This window comes from Diceros bicornis, chromosome 6, assembly GCF_020826845.1.
Source record: "Diceros bicornis minor isolate mBicDic1 chromosome 6, mDicBic1.mat.cur, whole genome shotgun sequence".
Taxonomy (NCBI): Eukaryota; Metazoa; Chordata; class Mammalia; order Perissodactyla; family Rhinocerotidae; genus Diceros; species Diceros bicornis.
The window spans coordinates 69,138,625-69,166,040 of record NC_080745.1 but is presented as its reverse complement, the minus strand read 5'-3'; the positions used below and the strand labels follow the sequence as shown (position 1 = coordinate 69,166,040).

Below are 27,416 nucleotides of genomic sequence, written 5' to 3'. Positions count from 1 at the left end.
TCTTACTTTTTATTTCACCTTTGCTTTAGCCTAGAGGTAATGTCATCTTGGACTCATAACCTAGATGATAGTCCTACATTGTACTGGGGTCACCCTGTCCTTAACAAAAAAAAGTCTAGAATCCCCATTCTGTGTGCTAGGAAACCCAACATGCCACCTAATATCTCCAAGAATTCTTGGAGGAATTGTATTTGTCCTACTTATTGTGGCTGTGATTTCCTGTTTCCACAGAACTCTGGATTCTCAGTTGGCATCTTATCTCTTGCAACTGCTGTCCCTTTTCTAGGAAGTGTCACCCGCATGCCTCACCACTCCATTCCTGGCCATGCAAAGTGCAATCCAGCCTCAGGGCTGACGTAGCAGACTGTCACTGAAGGTTTGAGGTACAGAGCACAGCGAAGAACTTCAAATCAAATATTGGACATCCCTGTTCTCAGCAATTCCTCGTTGGTCATTTCTGCCTCTGAGAACTCCTCACTGGTCATCTCTTCCAGAAGAGCCCAGCCTGCTGCCTTATGTTGGCGTTGTCTGCTCTCCTCTCTCATCCTTTCACATCTTCCCCCCATCTCTTGCTCACCACATCCCCTTTCCCTTGCCAATTTCTGTTACTTTTCTTATCTTACTTTGTTTCACTCTGTTCATTGGGCCTCACCTTTCAAACCAATGTAAGTATCAAGGTAGTTTGCTCAACAAAGGTTATTCTTTCCACTAGAGGAAACCTGGCACTGGGTTTTGTATATTCATACTCTTCGAAGGAAGCCAAACTTTTTCTCTGCATTTTCTTCCACTTGGTTGAACCTCAGGTAATCACTGGGAGTCAACTGTTTTTTACTTACAAAAATGGCTACTTCAGAGGTTTCAACATAAATATCTTACAGATGAATTTTCAGAGCCAAACTCTTACCCTGGGGCTCCCAGTGGCCATTTTCTTTCTCTGGTTCTAAGGCATATTTTTTCCATAGTCCCCATTAAGCTGCTTTTTTCTTTATTCATCCTTGAGCAAGGTGGGATTTATTGCAACCTGGGAACAATATTACTAAGGTGCGTCCAACTCTTAGCACCCCAGGATGGTGGTAAAATGCACTTTCAAATCTACAGGTGGAAATACAGTGATGTGCAGAGCCCCGTCCTTCTCCCAGTCTCCAGTGTTCTTTCATTTAGGGATACTGTGGGAGCCCTGGGCCCAAATGCCTATTCCCTGTCACTCTGAGCTGATGTAGCCTATGGAAAACTGTAATTCCTACTATGCCCACTTCTAGGGGTGATTGTCTCTGCCCTGTCACACACCTAAGCCACCATCCTCAGAATGCACTGGGCCACGACCAGGTACTCCACTGCCTCCCCACTTGTTCTCTGGATTTGCCATATTTGCCCGACTAGCTGGACAGAAACATTGGACTAGGAGGAAGGTGGAGTGACACTCGCTCAGTTCTTGGGTAGTACAGACCCTGAGTCAGAGAAGAGCTGGTAAGAGGGTTCTGAGGCATCTTTCTAGCTCTTCTCAGGTAGTTTCATTTATGAAGCACATTCAAGAGACCATGAGTTGAGGTCCAGGTAGATTTTCTCAATTTCCTTCTGTTGGCTTTAAAAGTCTCAGCCATTCTCTTTGCTATTTTAGCATCAGGCTTTATATCAGCCTTAGTGTTTGATGCTGTTAAAAGTTTTCATCCATATCTGTACCTTATTGACGTTTAACAGGAAGTTGAGAATAGCTACATTCAAATGCCACTTTAAGGAAAAACTCTGGACTGTTCATCAACAAACTTGTTTGTTTGTGAAACATTTACAAGAATTTACTATGTGCCAAAGATTATTCCAAATACTTTACAAATAATACCTCATTTAATCCTCACAATCACCCCATGATGTCTGCTTCCAATCCTTTTCCTACGCACACAGACAAAATTGAGGTCAAACCACATAAATAATTGTGCATTCTGTTTTTATCAGATTCATGTTGTGAACATGTTCCCCATAAAAATATTTTTCAAATACTGATTTTAATGGCTAATTATATTATATCAAATAAACGTAGCACAACTTATTTTGAAGAATATTATTTTATAAAAACCTTTGCATTTCTTCTTTTTCCATAGATTTGGTTTTTACAAAAGAAATTGTTCAGTCAAAAGGATAAACTGGAAACAACGTGTTCTCACTTGAGAAGTAGACAAAAATGTCAGTTTCATGACATCTTCCCCAGCCCCTGATATTGTTCCTCAGCTCCCTATAAATAGAATGCCCGAAGAGACCTTTCTGTTTGCGGGAATAGGGGGGGGTTGTGTGTGTGTGTCTGTGTCTGTGTGTGTGACAGTAAAGAAAGAACTATGAGGAGGGGACAAAAAGACATACGTGTCCTTAATAAGAAGTCCAGGGATGACACAAGTTCCTATAGCAACTGATATACGCTGTCAGGGGTTAAGTAAGAGAAAAACTGCAGTTGATAAATCATACTTTAAGAACTTGTGCTTAAATTATTTAGGTGAGACATTATATAACCTTGTGCAGTTAAACATCAGAAACTGTGAAAAGACAGTTAACAGCAAAACTTGGTACCACTATCTCTCCTTTGCAAGAAAGCAGGGAAAAATATACAATCCTATATTAAAAGAAGTGGCAGAATTCTTTTTACCACTCATCATCTATCTGTTTGTTTAACAAACACTTTTTTGGTGCCTACTATTTACCAGAATTCTGGAGATAAAGAAATGAATGAGATAAAATCCTTGCTCCCCAGAGTTCACTGTAAATAGGGAAAACAAATGTACAAAATAAATAATTACACTAGAGGATGATAAGCACCATTCCAGAAATCTCGACAAATCCATAAAGTGGGAAGTGACTAGCTCCACCTAGGGTGTCAGAGTAGGCTTGACCCCAGAGTTGGTATTTGAGCTGGGTCTTGAAGTATGAATAGGAGTTTTCTGGACAGAAAAGGAGAGAAAAAATTTTCCAGGGAGAACAAAGAGCTTGGACTCTGTCCCATAGGTCAGAAGATACCAGTGGCTATGCCTTGCCCAGGTAATGGGTGTGTACGAAAAATACCAATTCACTCTACCCACAGGATGGCCAGGTGGGACCTGGGAAGCTAGCATCCCTGAGTGAGTCCCCTCTAGCCCTGAACAGCCTTATCCCCCTTATTCTCAAGGGTGTGAGAATCACTTGGGAATCTTTTACAGAGAAGACATGTCCAGCCAAGGCTGGAGTGCATATGCATTAGTGCTCCTCCAAACCTGTATTCTGTAAATCTGATCAGCATTTATTTAGTCTAAGTGGGAAGAAGCTGATTTCCTATTAGACAAGCTGTTTCCCACTTTATGGTTATAACTCAAATGTTGGCTGTCCCTCTTGTCATCTTCTTTGAGATTCCACTCCAAAAAACAAAACAAAGCTTAAACATACAAAGCATTAGTCAACACTAGAATTTACTGTGGATTTCATTGAGCAGACGGAAGAGAAGGCTTACATTGCATAGCAGATAACATTTTGCGGGGGGGAGAAAACTCATTAAATGAATCTTTTCTCCCAAACTCTCTTCTCAGTCTCATAGCTAAAACTTTTCCTCATTCCCCAACACCCTCCATCCTGAAACCACCGCTCTATGCCATCTGTGAATGCACTCAAGACAGTACTAGTTTAACCACTCATGCTTAATGCCCACAGTGCGCTAAGACAACTGGTGAAAGTAGCATCCAGATCCCTGAAGTCATTCTTAAAGATACTGCCTTGAGCCTGCTCCCTCTTGAGCAGTTTACAAGAAGTAGAGATCTGGAACTCAGCTACTCAACCTGTGAATTTCCACCACTGGTGAGGTTTTAGGTTCACAATAGTTTTAAAATAAAAATGCTCTTTGAATATGTGACACATTTAGTGGATGCCAGTAGCCACTCACATCTTAATTTGAGGTCATTTTATTAGGTACTTTTCTCCTAACAACTAGTTGGAACCCTTGCTCTGAGAGGACAACAGTTTCACTGACAGGTGAGGGCATGCGAACAAAGGGTTGAAAGTTGGTGATGCTCACAGCCCTGCTGAGGCCAACCCGGGATGCTGCACGGCTGGGCAACAGGGAAGAGGGAGAACCCGGAAGTTGGGAGAGGGGCTCAGAAAGGGAAACAGATCACCAGGCACAAGCCTCATCCATGTCACAGCTTGGCCCAGGATCAGCTCTGGGACAGCTTTTATTCTGTCAACATCGTTCCCCTTAAATCTTCATGCGAATCACAAGCTGAAACTTGAATAAATCTTCTTTGCACCAGTGTGTGACAGTCAGAAAGGACGTGCCGGTGCTCCACCCACATCATCAAGGAGTGGCTTACCTTTTGGGTAAGGTCACTGGCTTCGTTGATGTACCGATCTCGCTCCTTTTCCAGCTGAAAGATGATCTTTCTCTGCTTCTGAGCCTCGTCCTTGTAGTTCTGGATTTCTTCCTCCAGGTTCTTCTTGGCTTGTTCATGGAGCTTTACCAGGTCTATCTGTTTCTGGGTCGCGTTGACCGCCTTAAGCATATTCTAAAAATAAGGACAACAGAGCAGCCTTTACTCAAAATGTTTGGGGATTTTGGGTTAAATTTGCCTCCTGCCTCATCCCTAAAATAATTAGATGCATAGTTTTTTGGATGAATAAAAATAATCATACTCTCTACAGCTAATTCAGTTATTAACTCTAACAGTTACGTTAATTTTGCACAAGACACTTTAAACACACATATAAATGGCACTAAGCAACCACAACATCCCTGGGAAATGAGCACTATATTGCTCCTATTTTAGGGGTAAGAAATTGAGACTGAGAAGTCAAGCTACTTGCCTACAAGTTCATAAAACAGGGGAATGGCAGAGCCAGGATTTGAGTCGAGGGCTGGCTGACTCCAAAGTCAACCTCCATCCCAGCTTTAGCCTTTTTCTTGTGAGGTTAGAGCAACTAAACCTAATCATGTAACAGGGCTTTGACTACAAAGTAAAATAAAACCAGCTTATAGAAAATGCAGATACCTAGAATTAACATACAACCCAGCAATTTCACTCCTGGCTATATACCCAAAAGAACTGAAAACATGTGTTCAAACAAAAACTTGCATATGAATGTTCATAGTAGCACTATTCACAAAAGCCAAAAGGTAGAAACAACTCAAATGTCCATCAACTGAAGAAAAGATCATTGAAATGTGGTATAACCATACAGTGGAATATTATTCAGCCATAAAAAGGAATGAAGTACTGATACATGCTACAACATGGCTGAAGCTTGAAAACATCACTCTGAGTGAAAGATGCCAGACATAAAAGGTCACATATTGTATGATTCCAGTTATATAAATATCCAGAATGGCCAAATCCATAGAAACAAAAAGCAGATTAGCAGTTGCCAGGGGTAGGAGGAGGTGGGGAGCAGAGAGTTACCGCTTAACAGGTACAGGGTTTCCTTTTGGAGTGATGAGAACATTCTGGAACTAGACAGTGATGATGGTTGCACAAAATTGTGAATGTACTAAATGTCACTAATGGTAAATTTGTCTTATGTGTATTTCACCACAATAAAAAAAATTAACCCAGTTTAAAAAATAAAAACGCAGTTGCCCGGGTCCTAACTCCAGAGATTCTGACACAGTGGACCTGGGATGGGACCCAGGCATCGATATTTTTTTAAAAAGCTGCACTGCTGATTTCTGATACTGAAGTGGAAATGCCTTGGGTTGGCTGCCCAAGATGCCAGGTAGTTCCCCTGAAACACAGAGTTAATAGCAGTGCAACGCTGGCAGCCGTGCTCATGCAAGAGGGTCTGCTTTCCTAGTCATAGATGAATGGACCAAATCACCCTTCCCAGGGACTTTTGAAATAGGGCCTTTAGATTTTCGCAACTCAGTAGAAGATGTAAAATTGGGAGCTGTTGGTGACAGCAATTTTTCTGTCACATGGACTGGGAAACAGAGAGACAATCTTCATTGAAAGAGAAGAAGAAAGCAAACCCTCAGCAGGAAGTCTGGTGGTGGAGAGAGAGGGCTTTCTATGTATCCCAATAATGCCAGGCCAGTTCCCTATCAGTTCCTGAGGCCCAACTGTATCCCTGGGTTCCAGGAGGCACCTTGTAGCCCATTCCCAAATCTCTAACCAATACAGACCTGCAGTCAGGTCTGAAAACCACTGCAATATAAACAGATAAAATGCACATTAAACTTTGGTTGGGTGTCAGTGTAGAAAATGGAAAAGGTCAACTTTATTTTCAAGTGTTGAAGTAAACATTTGCTCTATAAAAGACAAAGCCACTTCAACATAACACTGAAAGAACCAAAATATATTAACATTGCTGCCTGTCAAAACTATGCCACTCATTCATTCGACAAATGTGGCATTTCAAGCCAGTCAGGAAAGAATGTACTATCAATAAAGGTTGATTGCATACCTGCGGAGGGTCAGCCGCTGTGCTAGGCATTAAGGATGCAATGGCCAGGAAAGAAAAGAAAGTATACCCTGCCCTAAAGGAGGAAGTGACATTCGTCAAATCAAACAAATAAATGTAAAATTAATGTTGTGCTATGTGTCCTACTATGACATAAAATCTACTGGTTGTTTACCAGTACATATAAAATCTAAATGGGTTAAATGTTACATGTATTAAAAATAAATTTAAAATCTAAACGCAATAATATTGTTTACATATACAAATTTATAGAATAAAGGAACAGTTTCTAGGATTATGCAAAAAAAAAATGCAATGATTTTCTTAAGGAGTGCTCAGCGTGTAAAGATATCTAACCTCCTACCTACTATTTTCTGAGATTCCCTAAATAGTCTACTCTAAGTTAAAGGATGGTCTATTCTGTTAACATTTGTTCAATTCTGGGAAACCTAAAGTAATAATGAAAAGTCGGAATGAACAAATACAGGCTGTTTCTACTTTGATGAGATGAAGCGGTCTTGGCCAAAGCCATCAGGCTGTCTGATGGAGGCAGGCTCCCTGCTCTACACCTGGCCTGTCAATTTCTCCTCCCTGGAGGAAATCCTTGAGCAGGGATGTTTACCCTAAATCTTTGAAAGTAGTTGCTCTCCTAAGAGTGACTGTCAACGGAAGGAATCCTCTGGAAAGGGTGGGAGAGGAAAGAAGTGGAGGTGGGGGGTCCTGCCTTGAATGGAGGCTCTCCAGGCCTCAAGCCCCCGCGACCCCTCCTCAGCTTTGGACCTTATCGAGCTCAAAGACTAGGAGAGATAAGGACCTAAAACAAAGACCAAAATCTACACCAATCCTGAAAAGACGGAGGAAAGAGGAGAGACTTTTATATCACCAACTGTTACACCGAACACCTCAAAGTTAAAATCTTCTTAGCACTCACTTGTATTTTCTGGATTAGCAGAAGTTGCAGATTATAGATATTAAATTCAGAAATTTGATCAACTGCTTAGGATGCCAAATAACACCAGCAATAAAAACAGACTCCACAAAACGCTCTGAAATCCCCTGCTGGTTTATATCGTAATTCTCCCAATTCCCTTTGTGCTCACAAGTGATAATGCGGTTTCTATTCACAGCCAGTGAACGGTGCACTGTAGACAGCTGCTCAGAGGAAAATGGAGCACTATTATTTATTCTAATCTACTTTTGTTTGCCTCAGAGTTTTCTCTCCCCATACAACTGGTCGTAGGCAGATATTAGAACACTAAAGAAAGGCATTTATTTACCAGTGCCACTGTAACGAACTCACCTTATTTAATATGTCCCTTTCTCTCAGAAGCTCATCCATCGCTTTCTTATCAAGTTCCGCTTGTTTCTTTGAAGCCTCCACCTCTATATCACCAGGGAGAAAAATAAAGAAACATGGAGTCAACCTAAGAAAGAATCTGCCAAAGCCAAAGTGACACGAAAACTGCTCTGTATGCTTCTCTGTAGCTGTAAAACTATTTCTTATTGAGTGCTACGCGGTCTTCATTATAACTCAGTGAGGTAGGTCTTCCTGTCCCACTAAACAGATCGAAACTGAGGCTTAGAGACATTAAGTCACATGCCAAGGGTTCACAGGGCTGAGATGGGGAGCATGGTTTCTCTGACTCCAAAATGTCCTTGCCCTTTTTAAATCTTTTTTATCATACAAGTAATTAGAAATACGGAAAGAAATTAGAAGTACAAATAAACAAAAGAGAAAAAAAATTCAAATCAACCAGAATCCACTTGGATTTTGAGAAGTCTCTGTCCAGACTTTTTCCTATGCAAGTATATGTGTGTACATAAATATAAATACACAATATCTGGTATATAAATATACCAAAAGGGAATCATACTACACATACTGTTTTGTAGCTTGCTTTTATAATTACCAAAAATAAAACAAATGCCTCTCTATATTATAAATGTGCATCTACAACAGAATTTTTTAATGACTCCATGATATTTCACTATATAAAAGTGTATAATTTATTTAGTCAATACTCCACCTTAACATTTAAGTTGCTTCCATTTTATTTATTTGTTTGCAATTATAAGCAATAATCCTGGGAAAGTTCTTGTTCATTTATTACTATAGAAGAGGAAGTCCTGGATCAAAGGGAATTTAAAAAAAAAAAAAGACATTTCTCTCTTACTGCCAAATTTCTCTCCAGAAAATTAATAGCAATTTAAATCCACACCCAAAGCACCACTGGGTATTATCATTTGCTTTGATCTTTGGCAATCTGATAGATTTTTAAAAACTAGTATGCCCGTATTTAATTTACATTTCTTTGATTAGTAGCAAAGTTGACTACTTTTTCATGTTTAATGACCATTTCTTTGGATTTCTGTTTTTCAAATTGCCCACACTTGCCCTTTGTCCATTTTTTTCATGAATTGTTTATCCTTTTTATGGATTTGTAAGAGCTCTTTACATATATAATAAGGATACTAACTCTGCAATATTTTTGTCAATTTGCCTTTATATGGAGAGTCTTTTGCTATATAAAAAAAAAATTAGCTTTTATTTCATTAAATCTCTCAATCTTGGCTTTATAGTTTCTACATTTGATGTTAACTTTTTTTCTCAAAAAGTAGTTTATTGTCATACTACCATTTTCTTAATAATCCATACTGCACACTGGTATGAAACAACACCTTTATCTTAGAAGATAATTTGCGGTCTTTTGGTGGCCTTTCCAATCTTTTCCATTGATCTGTTTATTTTGGCATTTTCACTACACTATTTGATTATTAAAGCTTTATAATACATTTAAACACCTGGTAAGGCAAATGATCCCTCATCACTCTTCTTTTCCAGAATTTTATGGCTATTGTCACATGTTTATTCTTCTGGGGGAACTCTAGAATAAGTTTTCAAGTCCCAAACATTAACTCACTGAAATTTTTACTGGGAATATTAAATGTATAGATTAATTTGGACAGATTTATATCTTTATCATTTTGAGTTTCTCATCCAGGAACTTGGTATATCTCTCCATTTTCTCCAAGACTTCCTTTATATCTCTCAGTAGAATTTTGTAGTGTTTTTTATATATAGGTCTTACAGATATCTTGGTAACTTTATTCATAGATATTTTATTACTCTAGTTGCTATTGTGAAAGGGGGTTTTTCCATCATATATTCTAACTGATTCTTTGTACGAAAGAAAGCTATTGATATCTATATATTTGTGTTATAACCTGTCACCCTATTGAACTCTCATTAGTTCTGGCAGTTTTTCAGTTCATTTCTTGGATTTTTGTGGTAGAAAATCATGACATACGGAGAACTCATGTCCCTAACCATTATGTCCAATGCCACTCTTTGATGGGGCACATGAAAAGGAAGAGGTCCCTAAGAAGAAATAGCTATGTTAATGATATTTATAAAATAACATGAAGAGACAGCATGATGATGTTGGTAAACACAATTTAAGGATGAAAAATTGGGTTCAACACTGAAAAGATAAATATATTTTTTTTCAAAGCTTAGAACTATTTCAAGCAAAAATACAGAAATTTAAATATGGGAGTGTTTTGAAAGTGACTAAGCCAGTTACAAGCCACGCTCTAGTAGTTCCATTTTCTTCATATCTGTCATTGAAGACATTAGATTGTAAACTTGTGCTGGACTGTACGCATCCTGAGGGCAGGGACCTCCATGTGCCCAATGCCTAGCATAATGCCTGCACATAGTATGCACTCAATTGATTGAATGAATGAATAAATGGAGAAATTGTTGAGATCAGCTGCCACTGCACCTCAATAAAAGATTATTTCCTGATGTCTTAGGAGGAAAAATATCTGCATTTCTCAAAGACTTACATGACAAATATTTATAATAATCTTATCTAGAAATTTAGATTTTACCTAACTTTTAGTGAGACAATGTATGTTTTTATGCTTTTCCTTATATTATCTTATTCGGTGATTTATAACTCACAGCAGCGTGCATGAGGTCAGTGAGGTGCTCCTGCCTCACATTTTCTGGTGTCGTCAGAATTCGAAACTTGATCCTCTGTTTCCAAGTCCAGAGCTGTTTCTACCACACCAAATTTAACAAGTATACGCTATTTTTAATTATATTCTTTTTCAGAATGGGATAGTATTCTATTTTATTACTTATATAAATAGTAATGTATCTGGATAATAATAGACGACATTTAGAAAGCACTTACTATGTGCTAGGCACGGTCTGCAAGAGCTTTGTGTGTATTAGCTCATTTCATCCTCCAACAACTAAATGTGATGGAGGTGGGATCTGAACCCAGGCAGAGCTGACTCCAGAGTTGGTATCCTTAAAGATTTTTCTGTACCATATGGCCTCCTGTGGCACTTAAATATTTCCTCCACAGGTCAGTGTGATAGCTGGGTTCGCCGTATGGTAAAGTACTAACAGAGAAAAGAAGTGAGAAGCTATTTTTTTTTGTCCCACTGATTCTTGGTACATATTGTCTCAGATATTGCTAATGCGGGACATTCATTTTAATTCATCTTCTATCTTCTGTGCTAAAAGGGGACAGAAGCAAAAGGTCATGTAGAACCCAGACCTGAGAGTATAGATGTTATTTACTCCATTGACAAATACTGAGCAATACTTCAGGTTCAATACAGCCTGTTGAAGATTTTTTTAAGGTAAGAAAGTTTAAGGTCTTCAAAATGATGTCCCCTCCACATTAGCTACTTACCAGTTTGAATGTCGTTTTACTGACTTCATTTGGCCTCAGTGTGTTTGTACACATGGAGCCCTGGGTTGCCAAATGACATCAGCCGCCAATGAAATGTTTACAGACTAATAAGACCAAGCACGAAAGGTTCTTGGTTTACCTCTCTCTAATCCCAAGATCTGATTTTTCAGAGTTTCCTTGTGCTGTTCCACTTCTGCCTTTTGATCTTCAATCTGGTGCAATTTCTTATGGATTTGTTCTCTGATTTTGTTGAGTTTCCCGATGTCAAGGCGCATCTGATGGACTTCTTCCTCTTTGGCCTGTAATTAGTGAGAAAGAAATAACCAGGGACACCCAGTAAATAAAGGACCGGTGACTGGATGATGGCAAACTCATAACCAATAAAAGGAAATTCTTCCTATGTCAGTGCAAAGTTGTTCTATGGGATTAAATCAAAACACGCGCTGTCTGGATTTGAGAGCAATTGAAAAACTCTATTCTCTGAATAAAATATGTGGCTATATAAGCGAAAAATAATGAAAGGCCTGATGAAACCTGATGTCTCAAAGTACCATCAAATTGTTGAATCAAACAAGATAAGAATGCTGAGTTGTATGTATCACAAATGTGTGAAATTTGTGTACAAATGCTGTATTCGATTAGCCATTTTCATAGACTCACAAAATGATCTCTGTCAAAAGATTATTAACATGCTATAAAATATTCAAACACTCTTTTGGACTCACATGGCCACCATAGTGCAATTACCTACATTAGAGAAAGGGTCCTTCTCCCTCAGAATATGTTAGTCTATGAGTGTACATACGGACAGGAGGACAGAGAAACATTAACAGACAAGTCTACATGATGGCAAAAGGTACCAAAACAATAATTCTACCAAAGTAAAGCACCAGATTTTTGTCTATGGACTTCAACTTTTAGGAATATTTTAAAATTGAAATTAAATTCGGGGCCGGCCCTGTGGCATAGCGGTTAAGTGCGTGCTCCGCTGTTGGCGGCCCTGGTTTGGATCCCGGGCCTGCACCAATGCACCGCTTGTCAGGCCATGCTGTGGCACAGTCCCATATTAAGTGAAGGAAGATAGGCACAGATGTTAGCCCAGGGCCGGTCTTCCCTAGCAAAAAGAGGAGGATTGGCATGGATATTAGCTCAGGGCTGATCTTCCTCACAAACAAAAAAAAAAGAAATTAAATTCTTTTTAAAAAAATTTTGCCATTCTTCGAAACTACTGGAAATAAAGGTTAGAAATTATCTCCAGTTCTTGACAATGAAGAGACTGCACTTAGCTGGGCATGTTATCCTCAGATTACTGCTAGCAGCAGAATCTCATAGGTTCAGACCTGATAACAAAAATATTCTATCTTTCAAGGTGTCCCATTCATGTTATTGAAGGAGAGAATTAATGGCATAAGTATTTTTACTTTAATTTCACCTTAGGGGCTAATATATTATTTTACCTTTGGTAGTCATTTCATATCTGCTTCAATTTACAGCATTCTCATAAAGAATGGTTTCAAGTCAAATCATTTTGGACTGCTTTAAATGTTCTTCAGCCTCAGACCCTACAGGATCCAAGTTAGTTGAGCTAAGACTCCTTTCAGTTCTAAGATGTTCTAATTCAGTAGTTATTAATCCAGACCCTATGAGTCATAGACTTCAGAAAAATTCCAGAAAACCTCTGAGACTGCATGCAAAACAAGATACAAGATGTACAAATAAGTGTGTGCGCATGCGTGTGTGTGTGTGTACATGTGTGCGCTTTTGTCAGATTCTCAAGAGGGCCTATGATGCAAAAACTTATAATTCACTGCTCAAAGCTATACATTATTCTTGATCAGTCACTCTTTTTATTCCCAGTATTCTGACATAATCAGAGCAGGGTTTATGAGTTTTTCAGAATTAAAGTGATAAACATGAAGCTGCTCTGTTAAGCATGTAGGCATACGATATGTATCCAAGTATAAAACTGCTATCCAGACTTAATTTGCAAGCACTCTTCACGGGGGCAGGGAGAAGAATAGGGGGTCTGTCTTGAAATTTACATTGAACAGAAGTGAAAATCATGGTTCCACAATCCTGGAGGTAGATACCCAACAACAGTACCAGTCTGTCCCCCATCCCTCCCATTCCACCTTCTCCATACAAGTAGTAAAATATAATCTGACTTCTTTGCTACTCACTCATGTAAATGGTTTCTAGCTCTGGGCAACTGGTTACCTGCAAGGCTATATTACAGAGATGAACATCTGAGCTCCCTTTAGAAAGCACTTGCATAATCATAGGATCAACAATCAGGTTTGAAATGAGTAAGAATGGATGTTACCAAACTGTCTACTTTGGGGCATAATGCAATCACTGTAGGCTTGTGCCTGCCTCTGATGTATCAAGGCTAACACAAGTTATCCAACCAAGGGCTCCAACCACAACGGCCTATACTAATAGGGAATGAGGGTGGGAGAGCGAGGGAACAGATATGCCACTCATGTTTACTTTGAGCTCCAATGCCTTCTGATGGTTTTCCTGGGATAGCTGCTCACAAACCAAACTGTGTTGTTCGTTCTCTTGCTGAAGTTTAGAATTTCTCATCTGAAACTGCTCCAGTTCCTTTGCAGCTCTCTCGTTCAGTATCTGAAAGATGCAGAAGGAGCTGGTTAATGCCTTTTAATCTGATTACAGTATCTGCATATCCCCGCTGGAGGCCCCAAAACCCTCCTGGGACCATCACAGCAACCACACTTTTTTTGTCTTGGTAGAAATTGTTCTTTATCCCTCATGAAAGCACTAATGCACTCAGATACGATGAATGCTAAACGGCTGAGGAAAATGACGCCTTCTAATGAATAACACAGAGAGCATCATTTTTTTTCTGAGAGCCTTGGGAAGTCTTGCTCACAGGTGGTGGATAAATATTTTAATGCCTGCTTGCCATTTGGCAGGCTTCGCATACGCAACAATTGTTATAATCATTGCAAGTGAGCTAGAGATTCAAAGCGGTTTTATCAGCTGTGGGGCTCGAAGCTACATCTTCAGAAGCAAATCCTGCATTAACATGCCTACGATATTTTCTTGAACAGAACTGTTCACTAACACCAACACAGAGACAATTCCCTTTTAATCCAACTTAAGTCAAACCCGTGGAACAGCAGTGGAATGATTTCTGTCTGTCTGACTTCAGTGTCAGTTGGATTTTCCTCTTCCCTACCTTGACATCCTGAGCAGACGCAGTTTTATAAAAACAGAGGATTATATTTTGGGGGCCATTTTATTGGGGGAATATGAAGGAGATGGAGAGAAATCAAATGGGCTGAAGAAAAAAAAAGAGCGAGAAGATGGTTTAGTCACTTACTCTAAAATACATCTTCCATTCAAGCAAAAGTTAAGCATGGAAAGAATCCATTCAATTGGCCATCAACAGGGACTAAATAAAATATAGCTGGCTACGCTAAAAATGAAATTGTGTTTTACATGTGTCCTAGATATCGCTAAACAGATCACTATAGTTTTATCATCATGCCCAAAACCTCTCAAATTTCATATTCAAAGAAGTCTCATGTTTTTCTCATGAATACTGCACAGTGTATTATCTATTTGATTTCTGGTTTTATATAAAATTAATAAAGTAACTGACAAAGAAATATGTTCTTATATATATTTTTTTTAAATAGAAAAATGCTGTATGGCTTGACAATTCTTTGGAAACTTCCTAAGAGAATATATTTTCAAGAAATGACTTTTTTCAATTATATGGATTGCTTCTTTAAAAAATTAGAAAATACAGACTGGAATTATTACTATTTATGTTATCTTAAACCGCTATTATAGGTGAAATGTTAAAAAAAATATATCATATTTAAAATGCATAAAGACTGAGTGTGGTTTCCTAAACTTGAAACTTAAAAATAAACCTGTACGATAAATCATGTTATAGTCACACAGTGGAATACTATAGAGCAATGAGAGTGAATGGTCTATTGAGCTCTATCTGACAGAACTTTCCACAATAATGTAAATGTTCTCTGTCTGGCTTGTCCAATACTATATCTACTAGCCAATGCTAGTGCAAGGGAGGAACTAGATTTTTAATTTTATCTAACTTTAAATAAATTAAATTGTCACATGTGCTAGTGGCTACCATATTGGACAGCACAGTTCTATAACTATGTGGCAACGACATAAATGAATCTCACCAACAGAATATTGAACAAAAGAAGTTAGACACAGAAGAGTACCTCCTATATGCTTTCATTTCTATAAAGTACAAAAAGGGGCTAAACTAATCTCTGTTTAGAATTCAGAATACAAGTGCCCTTTGAGGGAGAGAGTGACTAGGAGGGGGCACAAGAGGGTTTCTGGGGTGCTGTTTCTTAGGCTGGGTGCTGATGACCAAGAAGTGTTCAAGTGGAGAAAATTCATTAAGCTGTACACTTATGGTATATACACTTTTCGATGTGTGTATTATACATCAGTGAAAGGTTAAAAAGAAATTAATTAACCTGTTGGAGTTAAAAAAAGGAGGCATATCAACCTATAAGAGTAAGAGCCATTTGAAGCCCAAATGCAGCGCTAAGTGTTATGTTACAACACCCATAGTGGAGGAAGTTTGCTTCCCAAAGAAAATCAGAAATGCTCTAACAGGCTGTGAACAAAGGCGCCATTCTTGTTTGTTCGAGGACCCGCAAGGCAGCCCCCGCCCAGCACACCTTCTGCTCCTTCAGCTGCTGCTCCAGCCTCTGAAGCTCCTCCTTGCTCTTCTGCACGTACTGCTGCAGGGCCTTGATCTCCGTCTGCCTGCTGTCCATGTCCATGTGAATCTGCTTGAGCTCTTTCTCTAATTTCTCCTTCTTTCGAGCCTCCCTCGAAGCTTCATTCTGACGTAGCTGGATTTCTTGCTGGAACTACAGGCACAGAAAGGACAGGAAGGAGAGAGATGAACGCTCACCAGGACAGGGCTGAACCAGCCGAGCCTCTCCCTCTCTCAGACCTTTCATTTTCAGGGCAATGCTTTGTGGTACATTTTCCCTGTAGGACAGTCGTCTCTGAACCTCACTGTTCCAACTTTTCAAGAATATTCTGTACTGTTTTTCAGATCCTTGACAGCAAACATCCACCCTAATGGTGGGAACAAATCCACAAAGAACGGTATAAAATCCAATTAAATATGGAAGCCCAGAATTCGGAAGAAGTTACACATGGAAAGAATTCACCCAATTCTCCATCAATAGGAACTAAATAAAATGTAGCCAGATGCCCTAAATATGGAACTGTGTTTTACATGAGTCCTGGATATTGCTCAACAAAGCACTATAGTTTTATCAAGATATCCAAATTCTACGAAAGGCCTTTCTCTTATCTCATGCTCAAAGAAGTCTCATGTTTTTCTCCTGGAGACTGCCCTTGTGTATTACCTACTTGACTTCTGGCTTTATAGAAAAGTGTTCAGAAGGGTCCAGCTAGATGGCTTCCTTACAAAGGAGAAGGGCCAAGGGCACTACTTGTACCATCCCCAGGTGCAGGGCACCGTAGCCTGCACAAGGGACACTTTCTTGGGCCAAAATTGTATGCAGTGCTCTGCCTTAATGACTTCTCAGACAGAGAATACTGAGAATGACTCAAGAAGTAAAACTGCTCTTATAAGGACAAACCAGAGAAACAAGCAGAACAGCAGATGCTTCATTTGGGCACCAGGGGGTAAATTTGAGAGAAGAACAAGATGGGAAGGGAGCCTGGGGAAGGACAAAATGTCCTTGTGGAAGGAAATAGTCCTTCATCTTGTTCTCTATGTAGAGCAAACCTGACTGATGGTCTGCTCTGCCTCTTCTCTGGATCGCTCCGTTTCCTGCTGCTGTTCAGTGGTCTGAGCCAAGGACTCCCGTAATTTCACCACTTCTGACAAGAGCTGGTCTCGCTCCTTTGTCACTTCTTCTTTGCACTTCAGTAAATCTCGGATACTCAAAAAGAAGAACACAGGAGTCAGACTAAATGGCCATCTGCTCAGGAGTCCTGCTTATCATCTCCTGAATTGAGTTTCAGGGGAAAGACTTCAGGTCAAGGATTAACAGTATTCAGATGTGAAAGAGAAAGACCCTTATGCCCTGACATGGGAGCTGTTTGTGAGTTGTTAACTGAAAAAGAAGTTCCAATAATAATATGCACACGGAGCCAGCCCAGTGGCGTAGTGGTTAAGTTGGTGCGTACCACTTTGGTGGCCCAGGGTTCGCCAGTTCAGATCCTGGGCATGGACATACTCACCACTCATTAGGCCATGCTGAGGTGGCGTCCCACATAGAAGAGCTACAACTCTACAACTATGATACACAACTTTGTACTGGGGCTTTGGGGAGGAAAAAAAAGAAGAAAAAGAGGAAGATTGGCAACAGATAGCGCAGGGCCAATCTTCCTCAAAAAAAATAATAATAATATGCATAATATGATCCCTTTTCTTATTTTTAAGAAATCACAATGTCCGTGTGTGTGTGTGTGTGTGTTTTATAGGCATTTTTATAGAAGTCCAGAAAAATAGACACCAAACTGGTAACTGATTATCTCTGAAAAGTGGGATTTAGGGTGGAAGAGTTGGGAGGATGATTTTCAGTCCTTAGTTTACACACCTCTGTATTATTTGAGTTTGTTACAATAAGACTATGTTGCTATTGTCAACTCTTATAATTAAACCTAAGGACATGTCAATTTAGAAAATTATTTATTTAATATATCCACTGGTGGGCTATGATCACAGCTATAAAGTCTAAAATGAAGCATAAACATAAGTAAATAATACACGTGGCCAGTGTTCTATCCATTCACCCATAGAGAAAAGACTCGTTTCTCCCAAGGGGATGCAACTCAGATAAAATGTTCCCAGGAACAAAACTTGGAGAATCATGCATAATACCAGTTTTCGTAGAGTGTGCGATAATATTTGTTGATTTGAATTGTAAACCAGTTACTTCCACATTTCAAAACCCATTACATATGATTTGGCATGACTTTCTGCAGAACTAGTGTTTTGAAAGCAGAAAAATTATGTCTGATACGACCTGTGCATCAGAATTAGTCTAGAGCAAGGCAGCTACTGTAAAGCTGAGAAAGCAGAGAACTTGCGCTCGAGACCCTTGCATCTGACTGTCATCGAATGACTGTTCGAAACATAGCAATTTGACAAGATTTATTTTAACATAAGTGTTTAATAAAGAACCTTCAAAACTGCATTCAAACTCTTCTCCAGAAACAAAACCTTGAATTCTAAGGTTGCTATGAAGACAGACAGCTACACCTAAGCACACTGTTGAAGATAAAATTCTGAGCCGGTTATTTCTTCAGCTCTCCTCATCACGTTCCAGTTCTCGTTAAAACTCTTCCTAACTGAATCAGTTCCCTCACATTGCTCTTCAATAGTTGCTCTGATTATGTGTTTATGAACACCACATCTTCTGTTTGTTTTTCCTATTCCCTCCCCAACATCTGCACTTAGAACTATCAACATTGGCTTAATGCATCTAGAAAGCATAAGAAACCTAGACAGCAGTTAGATTTGGTTAAGGATGCCTAAGGAAGCATATACTTATTCCTGATTCATTAGTTAATCACATGCCCTGCACAGTGCTAGACTCCTAGAAAGAAGGTGAAGGTGTCTTCCTTCAAGGAGTTCACAGACAAGCACATCAACAAATAGTTTCAATACAATGTGATCAGTGTCATACTTCAGGTCGATGTTGGGTCCTATGGAAACAGAGAACACAGTGACTCTTCTGCTTGGTCATTGGGTCTGAGGGTGGGCAGGAGGTTGTGACAGAGATGCTGATGGTGATGAAGTTAAGATGGTGCTTGAGATGAATCTTGAAGGATACAGAGTTGTTTACTGCATGGAGAAGGGAAGAAAAAGAATTCCTGGCATAGAAAACAGCATTTTCAAAAGTATGGAAGCATGAGCAAGCGTGGCTTTGCTGGACATGAGTCTAGTAAGACTGACTGAGGCAGATCTATGAAGTGCTTAGAAAGACATGTTCTAGACTTTGGGATTTATCCTTTGGGAATGGGTAGCTATCAAAGGTGTTTATACTGGAGACGGAAGCATGTTGGTGCATGTTTCAGAAGCATAAATCTGGTATGTGGAAGATGGTAAAGAGGGGAGATGTCTCTTTGAAGGCAGGGAGAACAGTTAGGAGTCTACTGCCAAAGCCAGCAGAGAACAGGGGCCCAAAGCAAGGCATTAGCACTGGCGATAGGAAGGAGGGAAAGACTAAAGTGATGCTTAGAAGACTGAATCAACAAGGTGAAGCTTTAAGGGATAAAAGAGTGGCAGAGGTGAGAAGCAACTCTGTATTCTGGACTAGAACCTGAGAAGTAAGAAGGATGGTGATGTGATTAATCATGAGGTGGAGGAGGGTGGTACGGGAGGACCTGGAAACCTGAGCAGAACGGCAGCCAGTTCCATTCCACACAAGTTTGAGAAAAATAAACCTAAAATCTTTACTCATTTTGAAACTGTAATGCTGATTCTCATAGAGCTAGAAGTTTAACATAATCACAAAATCGGAGTTCTTGGGTGTGGAGAAAGGGAGCATTAAAAAGGAAAAATAGAAATAGACAGAAAACAATCTCGGGGTAACCAACAAAGAAGGAGAGTCTTGTATCATGAAGAACATTCAAGGTGACATTGGCAAGCCCCAGGCTGTCTGTTGAAGAAGGCTTCTGCAAAAGCAAGTTCGACATACATCAAGAAGGCTATGACCTACTTGCTATCATGGTCCATTGACAGTCCAGACCCTTGCTCAACTAGTTTGGTGAGGTTCACTATCTCCTCTTTCAGGGCGAGAATCGTCTCCTTCGCCTTCTGCTCTTTATCATAGGCTGAGTCCACCATCTTCCAGGCCTTTTCAATTTCCTATATGGGCCACAGGATACCAGTGAGAAAAATCAAACTCGGTTCCAGAAGCAAGATAAATTGCATAAATAGAATAATAAGACAACTACAATATAGTAGTCATTTATGGGAAAGAAGATTATACATAATACTTTATGCATTAAATTTATATTGACTGACTGAATTGTTCAACATGAGGTAGTCAATTCTGAACAGCAGTTTTAAGGATGGGTACTGGCTAAGGATATTTTTTATTGTGTAGGTGAGGGTGGCTACAAGGCTCACATACAGCAAGGGCTGCTATAACTAGTGGGATTATTTCTAATAAAGATGTTAAGATAGGTTTACAAAATTAAAAATGAGAACTTATGTGCTTTCCAAGTCCAGATATTTTATAGAAAAAAAAAAAGCTTTATCACATAAGGAATGGTCTTGGATCCAAGACCTAAATTTGAAGTTCTTGATAGATTCCAAATAAAAAATATATTTTGTCCTCAGGTCCCATGTGAGCTCCTGGATGGCAATGTCAGCTTTAGAACAATCCACAGCAAGGTGGTCTTCACTGTTACCTAATTGTATAACAGCCTTGGTAATTCTCATTTTCAGAAACCCAAGCCCAGGCCTTCTCACCAAATGCTTATAGGTGGAAAACAAAACCCACAGCCGGGGACTCATGCAGCCTTGACTTCCTTACTATTATGAAATGCAAGGTAGAATATTAACATAAATACTTAAAAGTGAATTACAGCCATTCAAGTAAACCAAGAAAGCACAGTAAATGTTACAAGAGCCTTGGGTTTCACCCTGCCACTTAATTTTCTTGCAAGATTTCATCAAACGGAATGTGGGTCACTTATACAAGAACCTATAAGATTTAGGTGAAAATATTCTACTTTTATGTTGACAAGGAATAAAACGAGTGAAAGATAGTACTTAATTATATAAATTCATGCTCACTGTTACATTAGAGAGATGCCTCTTGGGTAACTACAGCACATAATTTAATGATTCAAAACAAATGTCAGTTTATGGGATATGTTTTTCTGTAGAGAGCATATGTACTATTTTCAGCAAAATAAACAAAGGATGTTTAAATGAAAATATGATTATATGAAGTTTTGTCCAAATCAACTGCACCAATTAGATTTTAATCAATTCATGACTTGCATTTACAGTTTTTTAATTTACAATAAAAAGTGTTGGGGCTGGCCCAGTGGCGTGGCAGTTAAGTGCGGACGCTCCACTGTGGCGGCCCGGGGTTTGGATCCTGGGCGTGCACCGACACACTGCTTGTTAAGCCATGCTGTGGCAGAGTCCCATATAAAGTAGAGGAAGATGGGCACGGATGTTAGCCCAGGGCCAGTCTTCCTCAGCAAAAAGAGGAGGATTGGCAGATGTTAGCTCAGGGCTGATCTTCCTCACAAAAAAAAAATTTTGAAAAAAAAAATTTTTTTGTGTTTATTTTTTCTCATCATAAAGTGGATTAAAGCCTTCTTATATTGGCTTTTCAGCAAGGAGAAGAAGAAAGTGACAATAGAGAGAAAAGGACACTAAAAAAAAGTCATTTCTAAGAAAACAGATAAGTCGTAATTTGCACTGGTCTTGGAAATTCATTTTAATTGGGGTCTATTTAGTTGCATGATATCAAGGAAATTATCTAAAAATTTTGTAAATTATTTCTCATCACTAGGCTTTTAATTTTAAATTGAAATGTCTTAACTTCTTATCACACTGCAATCTACAAGGAACATTTATGTTTTATCTTCAAAATAATGCAACACACTTGAGAATGAAAAAATAAACTGTAAAACAAAGCCATATACTTCCCAATATGCCCCCCTAGACTGAATCCCTGTTCTGTTACGAGGGACTGGAAGATCAAAGCGTAAGCAAGGGAGTGATAAGAAGAAAGATCCTGAAAATTACTATCTGGGAATTCTCAAGGTAGTCCCTCCTAAAACAGCAGAAAAAGTAGAAACATGAGAATATCTTTAACAAGCTATCATCATGAGATATTTAATTACTCATCCTACATCAAACAAGACAAATTGAGATTCCTAATATTGCACTTCCTTATCTCTAATTCTCTTTACTAACCCAGTATTTCTTAGAAACCAAGCCAGTAAGGTTCTACATTATTTTATGCATAGTGAAATTCACCCAGGCTAGTTATTTTCTTTGAAAATAAACTTTATTCCCAAGGCTTAATGAATATATAAATCATGTAAATTTTTACTTAATAACTCTTTTACTACCAGCCCAGAGCTGCCCATGTAATGAAAGAATGACACTTTAAGTATAGGATGCATTTATGGCAGGTCTCCATTGGTTCCATTTCTATAAGATCACTGACCTTCTTTAGGGACGCGATGGTGGTCTGATCATCTTGAGAGAGCTTCAGGGCAGTGGCAACCTTCGCGGAATTAACCACAATCTCTGCATTTAGCTCTCTGCATTTGGCCATCAGACGCTTTTCATTGTCATAAGACTTTTTCATGACAGCATGAAGCTTCTCATATTCGATCCTAAATCTTTCCAGACTTTTGTCTCCTGAAAGTTCACTGAGAACCTCCTGAAAATCCCTTTCGATTTCTTCAAATGCAGTTTCTTCCAGTACTAGTTTGTCACTCTTTTCCTGTACAAAAGAGCAAGGGTGGGAATGAGTTGCAACATTTACATTACTACTATTCAGGAATTACTGTTATCATCCATGAATAAAAGATCTTTGTACAGGCAAAATAAAAGCCACTGACAAGCAGAAAAATTAAGACTATATGATGGGAAGGCTCCTTGTTCATCCCCTGATGCATGTATATATATATATATATATATATACACACACACACACACACACATACACACACATATGCATTAGGATAACAATATTTCCTACCACATGGTGTTAACGATTATATTAAATGAGATAATTCATGTTAAACACCTAGCCAAGTGCCTGGCAAACAGTAGGCACTCAATAAATTTTGATAGCTGTTATGACTATTCTAAGCCCTCATCTCTTTTCATTTCTTCCTGCTTCTTACTGTCCCCAGGACTGCAGAGGGAAGCTATGGCATGTTGAGGTCAGACATAAGGAGATCTTGGTATAGATACTATGAAATCACACATACAGTAAAACCCATCTGATATATGGAATATTCTCCTAAAAGATATTCCATAATTTTTATGCCTTAAAAAAATTAGGTTAGGTCACCCCCACAAGTATACTGAAATGCCCCCTGTGCAATGCTCATGGGCCTTTTCCACATTTGCTTTCCATGATTAGCTGGGCAACAAATTATTTAAAAATATAAGCCCAGACATATAGATATAATTCAAGGCAGTCACGCTATGACTTAGATGAGAACCCAAGAGTTAGGTATATAATAATTCTTATTTCCCTAGTGTTATGGGTTGAATTGTGCCACCCAGAAAGTTCTGTTGAAGTCCTAATCCCCAGTACCTCTGAATGTGACCTTATTTGTAAATAGAGTCATTGCATATATAATTAGTTAAGTTGGAGTAGGGTGGGCCCTAATCCGAAATGATGGGTGTTCTCATAAAAAGGGGGAAAAAATTGTAACTGTGTGGTGATGGATGTTAAGTAAGCTTATTTTGGTAATCATTTCCCAATATATACATACATCAAATCATTATGTCATACACCTAAAACTAATACAATGTTACATGTCAATTATATCTCAATTTAAAAGGAGGGGGGAGATTTGGACACAGATAGACACACACAGGAAAACAGCACATGAAGATGGAGGCAGAGATTAGACCGATGCAGCTGCAAGCCAAGGAAAGCTGAGGATCGGTCACTACCATCAGAAGCTAGGAGGAGGCAAGGAATGATTTTATTCAAAGTCTCAGAGGGGGCATGGCCCTGCCAACACCTTGATTTCAGACTTCTAGCCTCCAGAACTGAGATAATAAATTTCTGCTGTTTTAAGCCACCCAGTTTGTGGTACTGCATTATGGCTCCCCAGCAAACTAATATGCCTACTTCTTGTTAGATACAGCACAATAATAAAAAAAAGAATGGGTATGGCTAACATATTTATTCAGCAAATATTGACTGAACATCTGCTGTATGTAAATCAGAATGATTGAGCCTGTGGGACATATCAAGGTAAGGAATAAGCAGCCCTCGCATAGGAAATTTATACATTAATAGCTGATGGGGTATGTATGCAGATAATGGAAGTATAGAATTTGATGCCTGCCATAAAATGGATTCAAAGTTCTGCAAGGACCAAGAGGAAGACGGAATTTCTCCCAGCAGCAAGAATTAAAGCAAATTTCATAAAGGAAGTGGCATTTGAGCAGGCCCAGAAGGGAGAGTGGAAATTTTACACATGGATATGGAGAGAAAGGGCATTCCTGGCCCACGGCAAAGCTTGAGCAAAGGGTCAGGGCCAAGCAGGTGTCCGGAACTTGAGATTGGTTAAGAAGCTCAAGTTGGCTAAAGTACAAGAAGTATGATATAGAGAAGACTAGGCAGCGAGCTAGGGACAGACTGGGGCCAGTGAATAGCATTCTAAGGAATACAGAGTGAATTCGTCTGTAGGCCACCGGGAACCACTCAAGACTTTGGAGCAAAGAAATGATAAGGTTTGAAAGGTCGTATTTATGTTTTCAACATTATGCTTTGATATTCTACACTAAAAAGGGCTTTGGCATCAAAACTCCCCTGCTAATCAAAGAAATCAACTGAGAGAATCTCTAATCCCAATAATAAAGTAAAATTAAAATTCACCCTGAAGATTTTGGGCAAGTAGTCTAGTTTACCTCCTGCTTTGACAAACCTATCTTACCCAATATGGAGAAAGTCTTAATATTTTTGTTTTTCAAAAATGTTTGTATTATTGATTAAATTTCTGAAGATGACATGCAAGCAAAACAGAGTCCACATTTTAAAATAGATGTGGAGTCACAAGCATATCTGTAACATATCATACAACAACATTAGTACTCATGTTAAATTCAACAGAGGTTTTCTTCCGGACTAAAAGCAGATTACTGCAAAGGTCACAATATAGCAATTCCACAAAGGAGGAAAAATCATATTAAGGAAATATGGTGCTGCTGCTGCTCTGTGCCTTCCCTTTGTTGATGCTAAACATGAGCACACACAAAAATTTATCACAGCAATGTTCTCAGTTCCACCCCTGTAAATGGTATTAACGTCAACACTTGATCACTAGCCTAATGATTTGTGTGCACACCAGTTTCTCCCTGTTCACCTGGAACTTAGCAAAGGAATGGAAAAACATCAAAGAAAGAAAAGTTTTAAAGAAAGTTTTGTGAACAAAAGAGATTCGTTCATGTTGTCATTTAAAAATATACTACTATCAAAAGCAAAGCCAAAACACTCTCTTAGTTGTGACCAATAACCAGTTGGTATCTACACTGTTCTAGCATATAATGATATCTATCATGTTGAAATGATAGATATCATGAACTGATCATGAACATGAACTGATCAGAGAGGAACTGGGATGCTCCTTCATTCAACACCTATCTATTGAGTGTTTACATCTGCCAGGCACTGTTCTAGGTGCTGGGAATATCAATTAGTGGGGAAAAGGAAAAGAGAGCTGCAGTGAAAAATGAGGCCAGAGTGGAAATGGAGACTTGTGAAAGCAGGAGTGAGGAAAACTTGGCTGAGGTCAAGTGAGAAGAAAAATACAAGAAAAGAAGGAATGAGAGGAGATCATGAAAGGGAAGAGAGACTGGGAAATAATTAGTTCATAATATTGGTATCTGGGGCTTATGCAGGGAGAATGAAGAAGAATGAAGTAAACCAAGATGACTAAGAGGGGAGAAAAGGAGGAAATACTCAAAAGCAAATAATGGAAAAAATAAAGCAGAACTAGAAGGAACAGGAGAAGGAAAAGCCCAGAAAAGAGATAGGAATGAGTGTGAGTAATAGGATAAGTAATGTGGCCACAGCAGTGTGGATGTAGGAGAGAGATGACAGTGATGGAGCCCATGGAGTGAGGAAGATGGAGGGTATGAAAGGGATTTATAACAAGGAAAGGAGAGAGCTGTTGACCACAGGAAGATGGAGTTCATCAGGGGAGACTAGATATGGAGGAGATGGAATGATGAAGGGATGTGAATGGTGTAGAGGAGACAAGAGAAGCAACTGGAATAGGGGTGGGGCCATGATGGTGGTTGGGAGAAGCTGGGACCAGGGCTGGCTTCAGGGGCACGTGACCTATGCAGTTGCACAGGGCCCCTTGCTCAGATGGGACCCACCCTTGGTTTAATGTTCTGCTGTTTCGTCTTGAAATTCTTAATAATTTTTTAACAAGGGGCTCTGCATTTTCATTTTTCATTGAGCCCCACAAATTATGTAGCTGATCCTGGCTGGGACTGACCATGTGATGGGTGAGATGGGGGGGGTTCTGATGAGGCGATGAAGGATTTGTGTTAGGGCACAGTGGTTGGGGACTGTGACTGGCAAGTGATGACAGGGACATGAAGTTGTACAGGTTATAAATGAGGGTGCTAATGAGCATACAACAGGTCATTAAAGGGTTGCAGAAATGACCCCTCATCGGTGAGGCTAAGGTGGGGTGTACTACAAATTGCCGGAGTGAATGGAGGCTACACAAGATTAACACAGTGGTCAGTGAAAACACAGGCGTTGGTGACAGGCTGAAGAGCTTAATGAAGATCCCCTGTCACAGCAGGGAATCGTGGTGCAACAGGTGGACAAGGGTCAGTGAATAGAGATGACAGTGGGTATCTATGAAGCCTTCTTCCAGGTCCCCCCAGTCAGTGAGACATCAATATTTCTCTGTGTATCTCACTTGTGGCATCACCTTATGGCTCAAAATCTAAGAGCGGGTGTCTGTCATGTGTGAGTTTGGGAACTTACGAATTTCCTACCATGCTTAGCACAGCGCCAATTTAATAGGTTAGGGGTGGGGGGTGTCCACCCAATTGAAGGAGGGACAGGAGGTAATGGAGCCAGAGCCAAGCGGGACAGGGGTGGTAGGGTAAGGCTGCGGGTAGGGATAGGATGTTGATGGGGGGAATATTCGGAATCAGTGGATGTGACAGGGGGTAAGTCGACAGTAGAAGAGGGACGATGGGGAGGGGTCAAACGGGAGAGGCGCTGCCTCCTGACCTCGGCCATCCTGACGCTCTCTGGCGTTGGCCTCAGAGGCTGCTGTGGAGATCGCTGAAACTGGGCCGGAGTCTGAGGAAGGGGCCGTGCACTGCCCCCAGAGTCTAAAACGGCGCCACGTTATTTCTATCCCCCTCCGGGGGCCGAAATCCGGCGCTCAGCGCGTCCTCCGGTCGCCTGGCAACCGCCACGCCCCCTAGGGCGCCAGGAAAAGGGAGGAGCCTCTGAGGCCGGCACCTGGGCGGTGTTCATCAGAGACATATGCAAATTACCCTGAATGGGGCGGGACCAAGGAAATAAG

General features: G+C 39.8%; 1 protein-coding gene across 1 annotated transcript in view; it reads right to left on the bottom strand.

Moving 5' to 3' along the window:
• Nucleotides 1-27,124, bottom strand: part of CFAP58 (cilia and flagella associated protein 58) — a 92,292-nt gene extending 65,168 nt beyond the window's left edge. Inside the window, exons 1-9 of the mRNA XM_058544380.1 lie at nucleotides 27,116-27,124; nucleotides 22,328-22,609; nucleotides 19,847-19,995; nucleotides 16,903-17,059; nucleotides 15,812-16,006; nucleotides 13,602-13,739; nucleotides 11,251-11,410; nucleotides 7,700-7,782; nucleotides 4,320-4,511 (exon numbers count right to left, since the gene is read on the bottom strand). Coding sequence (XP_058400363.1) covers nucleotides 4,320-4,511; nucleotides 7,700-7,782; nucleotides 11,251-11,410; nucleotides 13,602-13,739; nucleotides 15,812-16,006; nucleotides 16,903-17,059; nucleotides 19,847-19,995; nucleotides 22,328-22,609; nucleotides 27,116-27,124 — 1,365 coding nt within the window. The remainder of the gene's footprint in view (nucleotides 1-4,319; nucleotides 4,512-7,699; nucleotides 7,783-11,250; nucleotides 11,411-13,601; nucleotides 13,740-15,811; nucleotides 16,007-16,902; nucleotides 17,060-19,846; nucleotides 19,996-22,327; nucleotides 22,610-27,115) is intronic.
• Nucleotides 27,125-27,416: the final 292 nt, after the last annotated feature.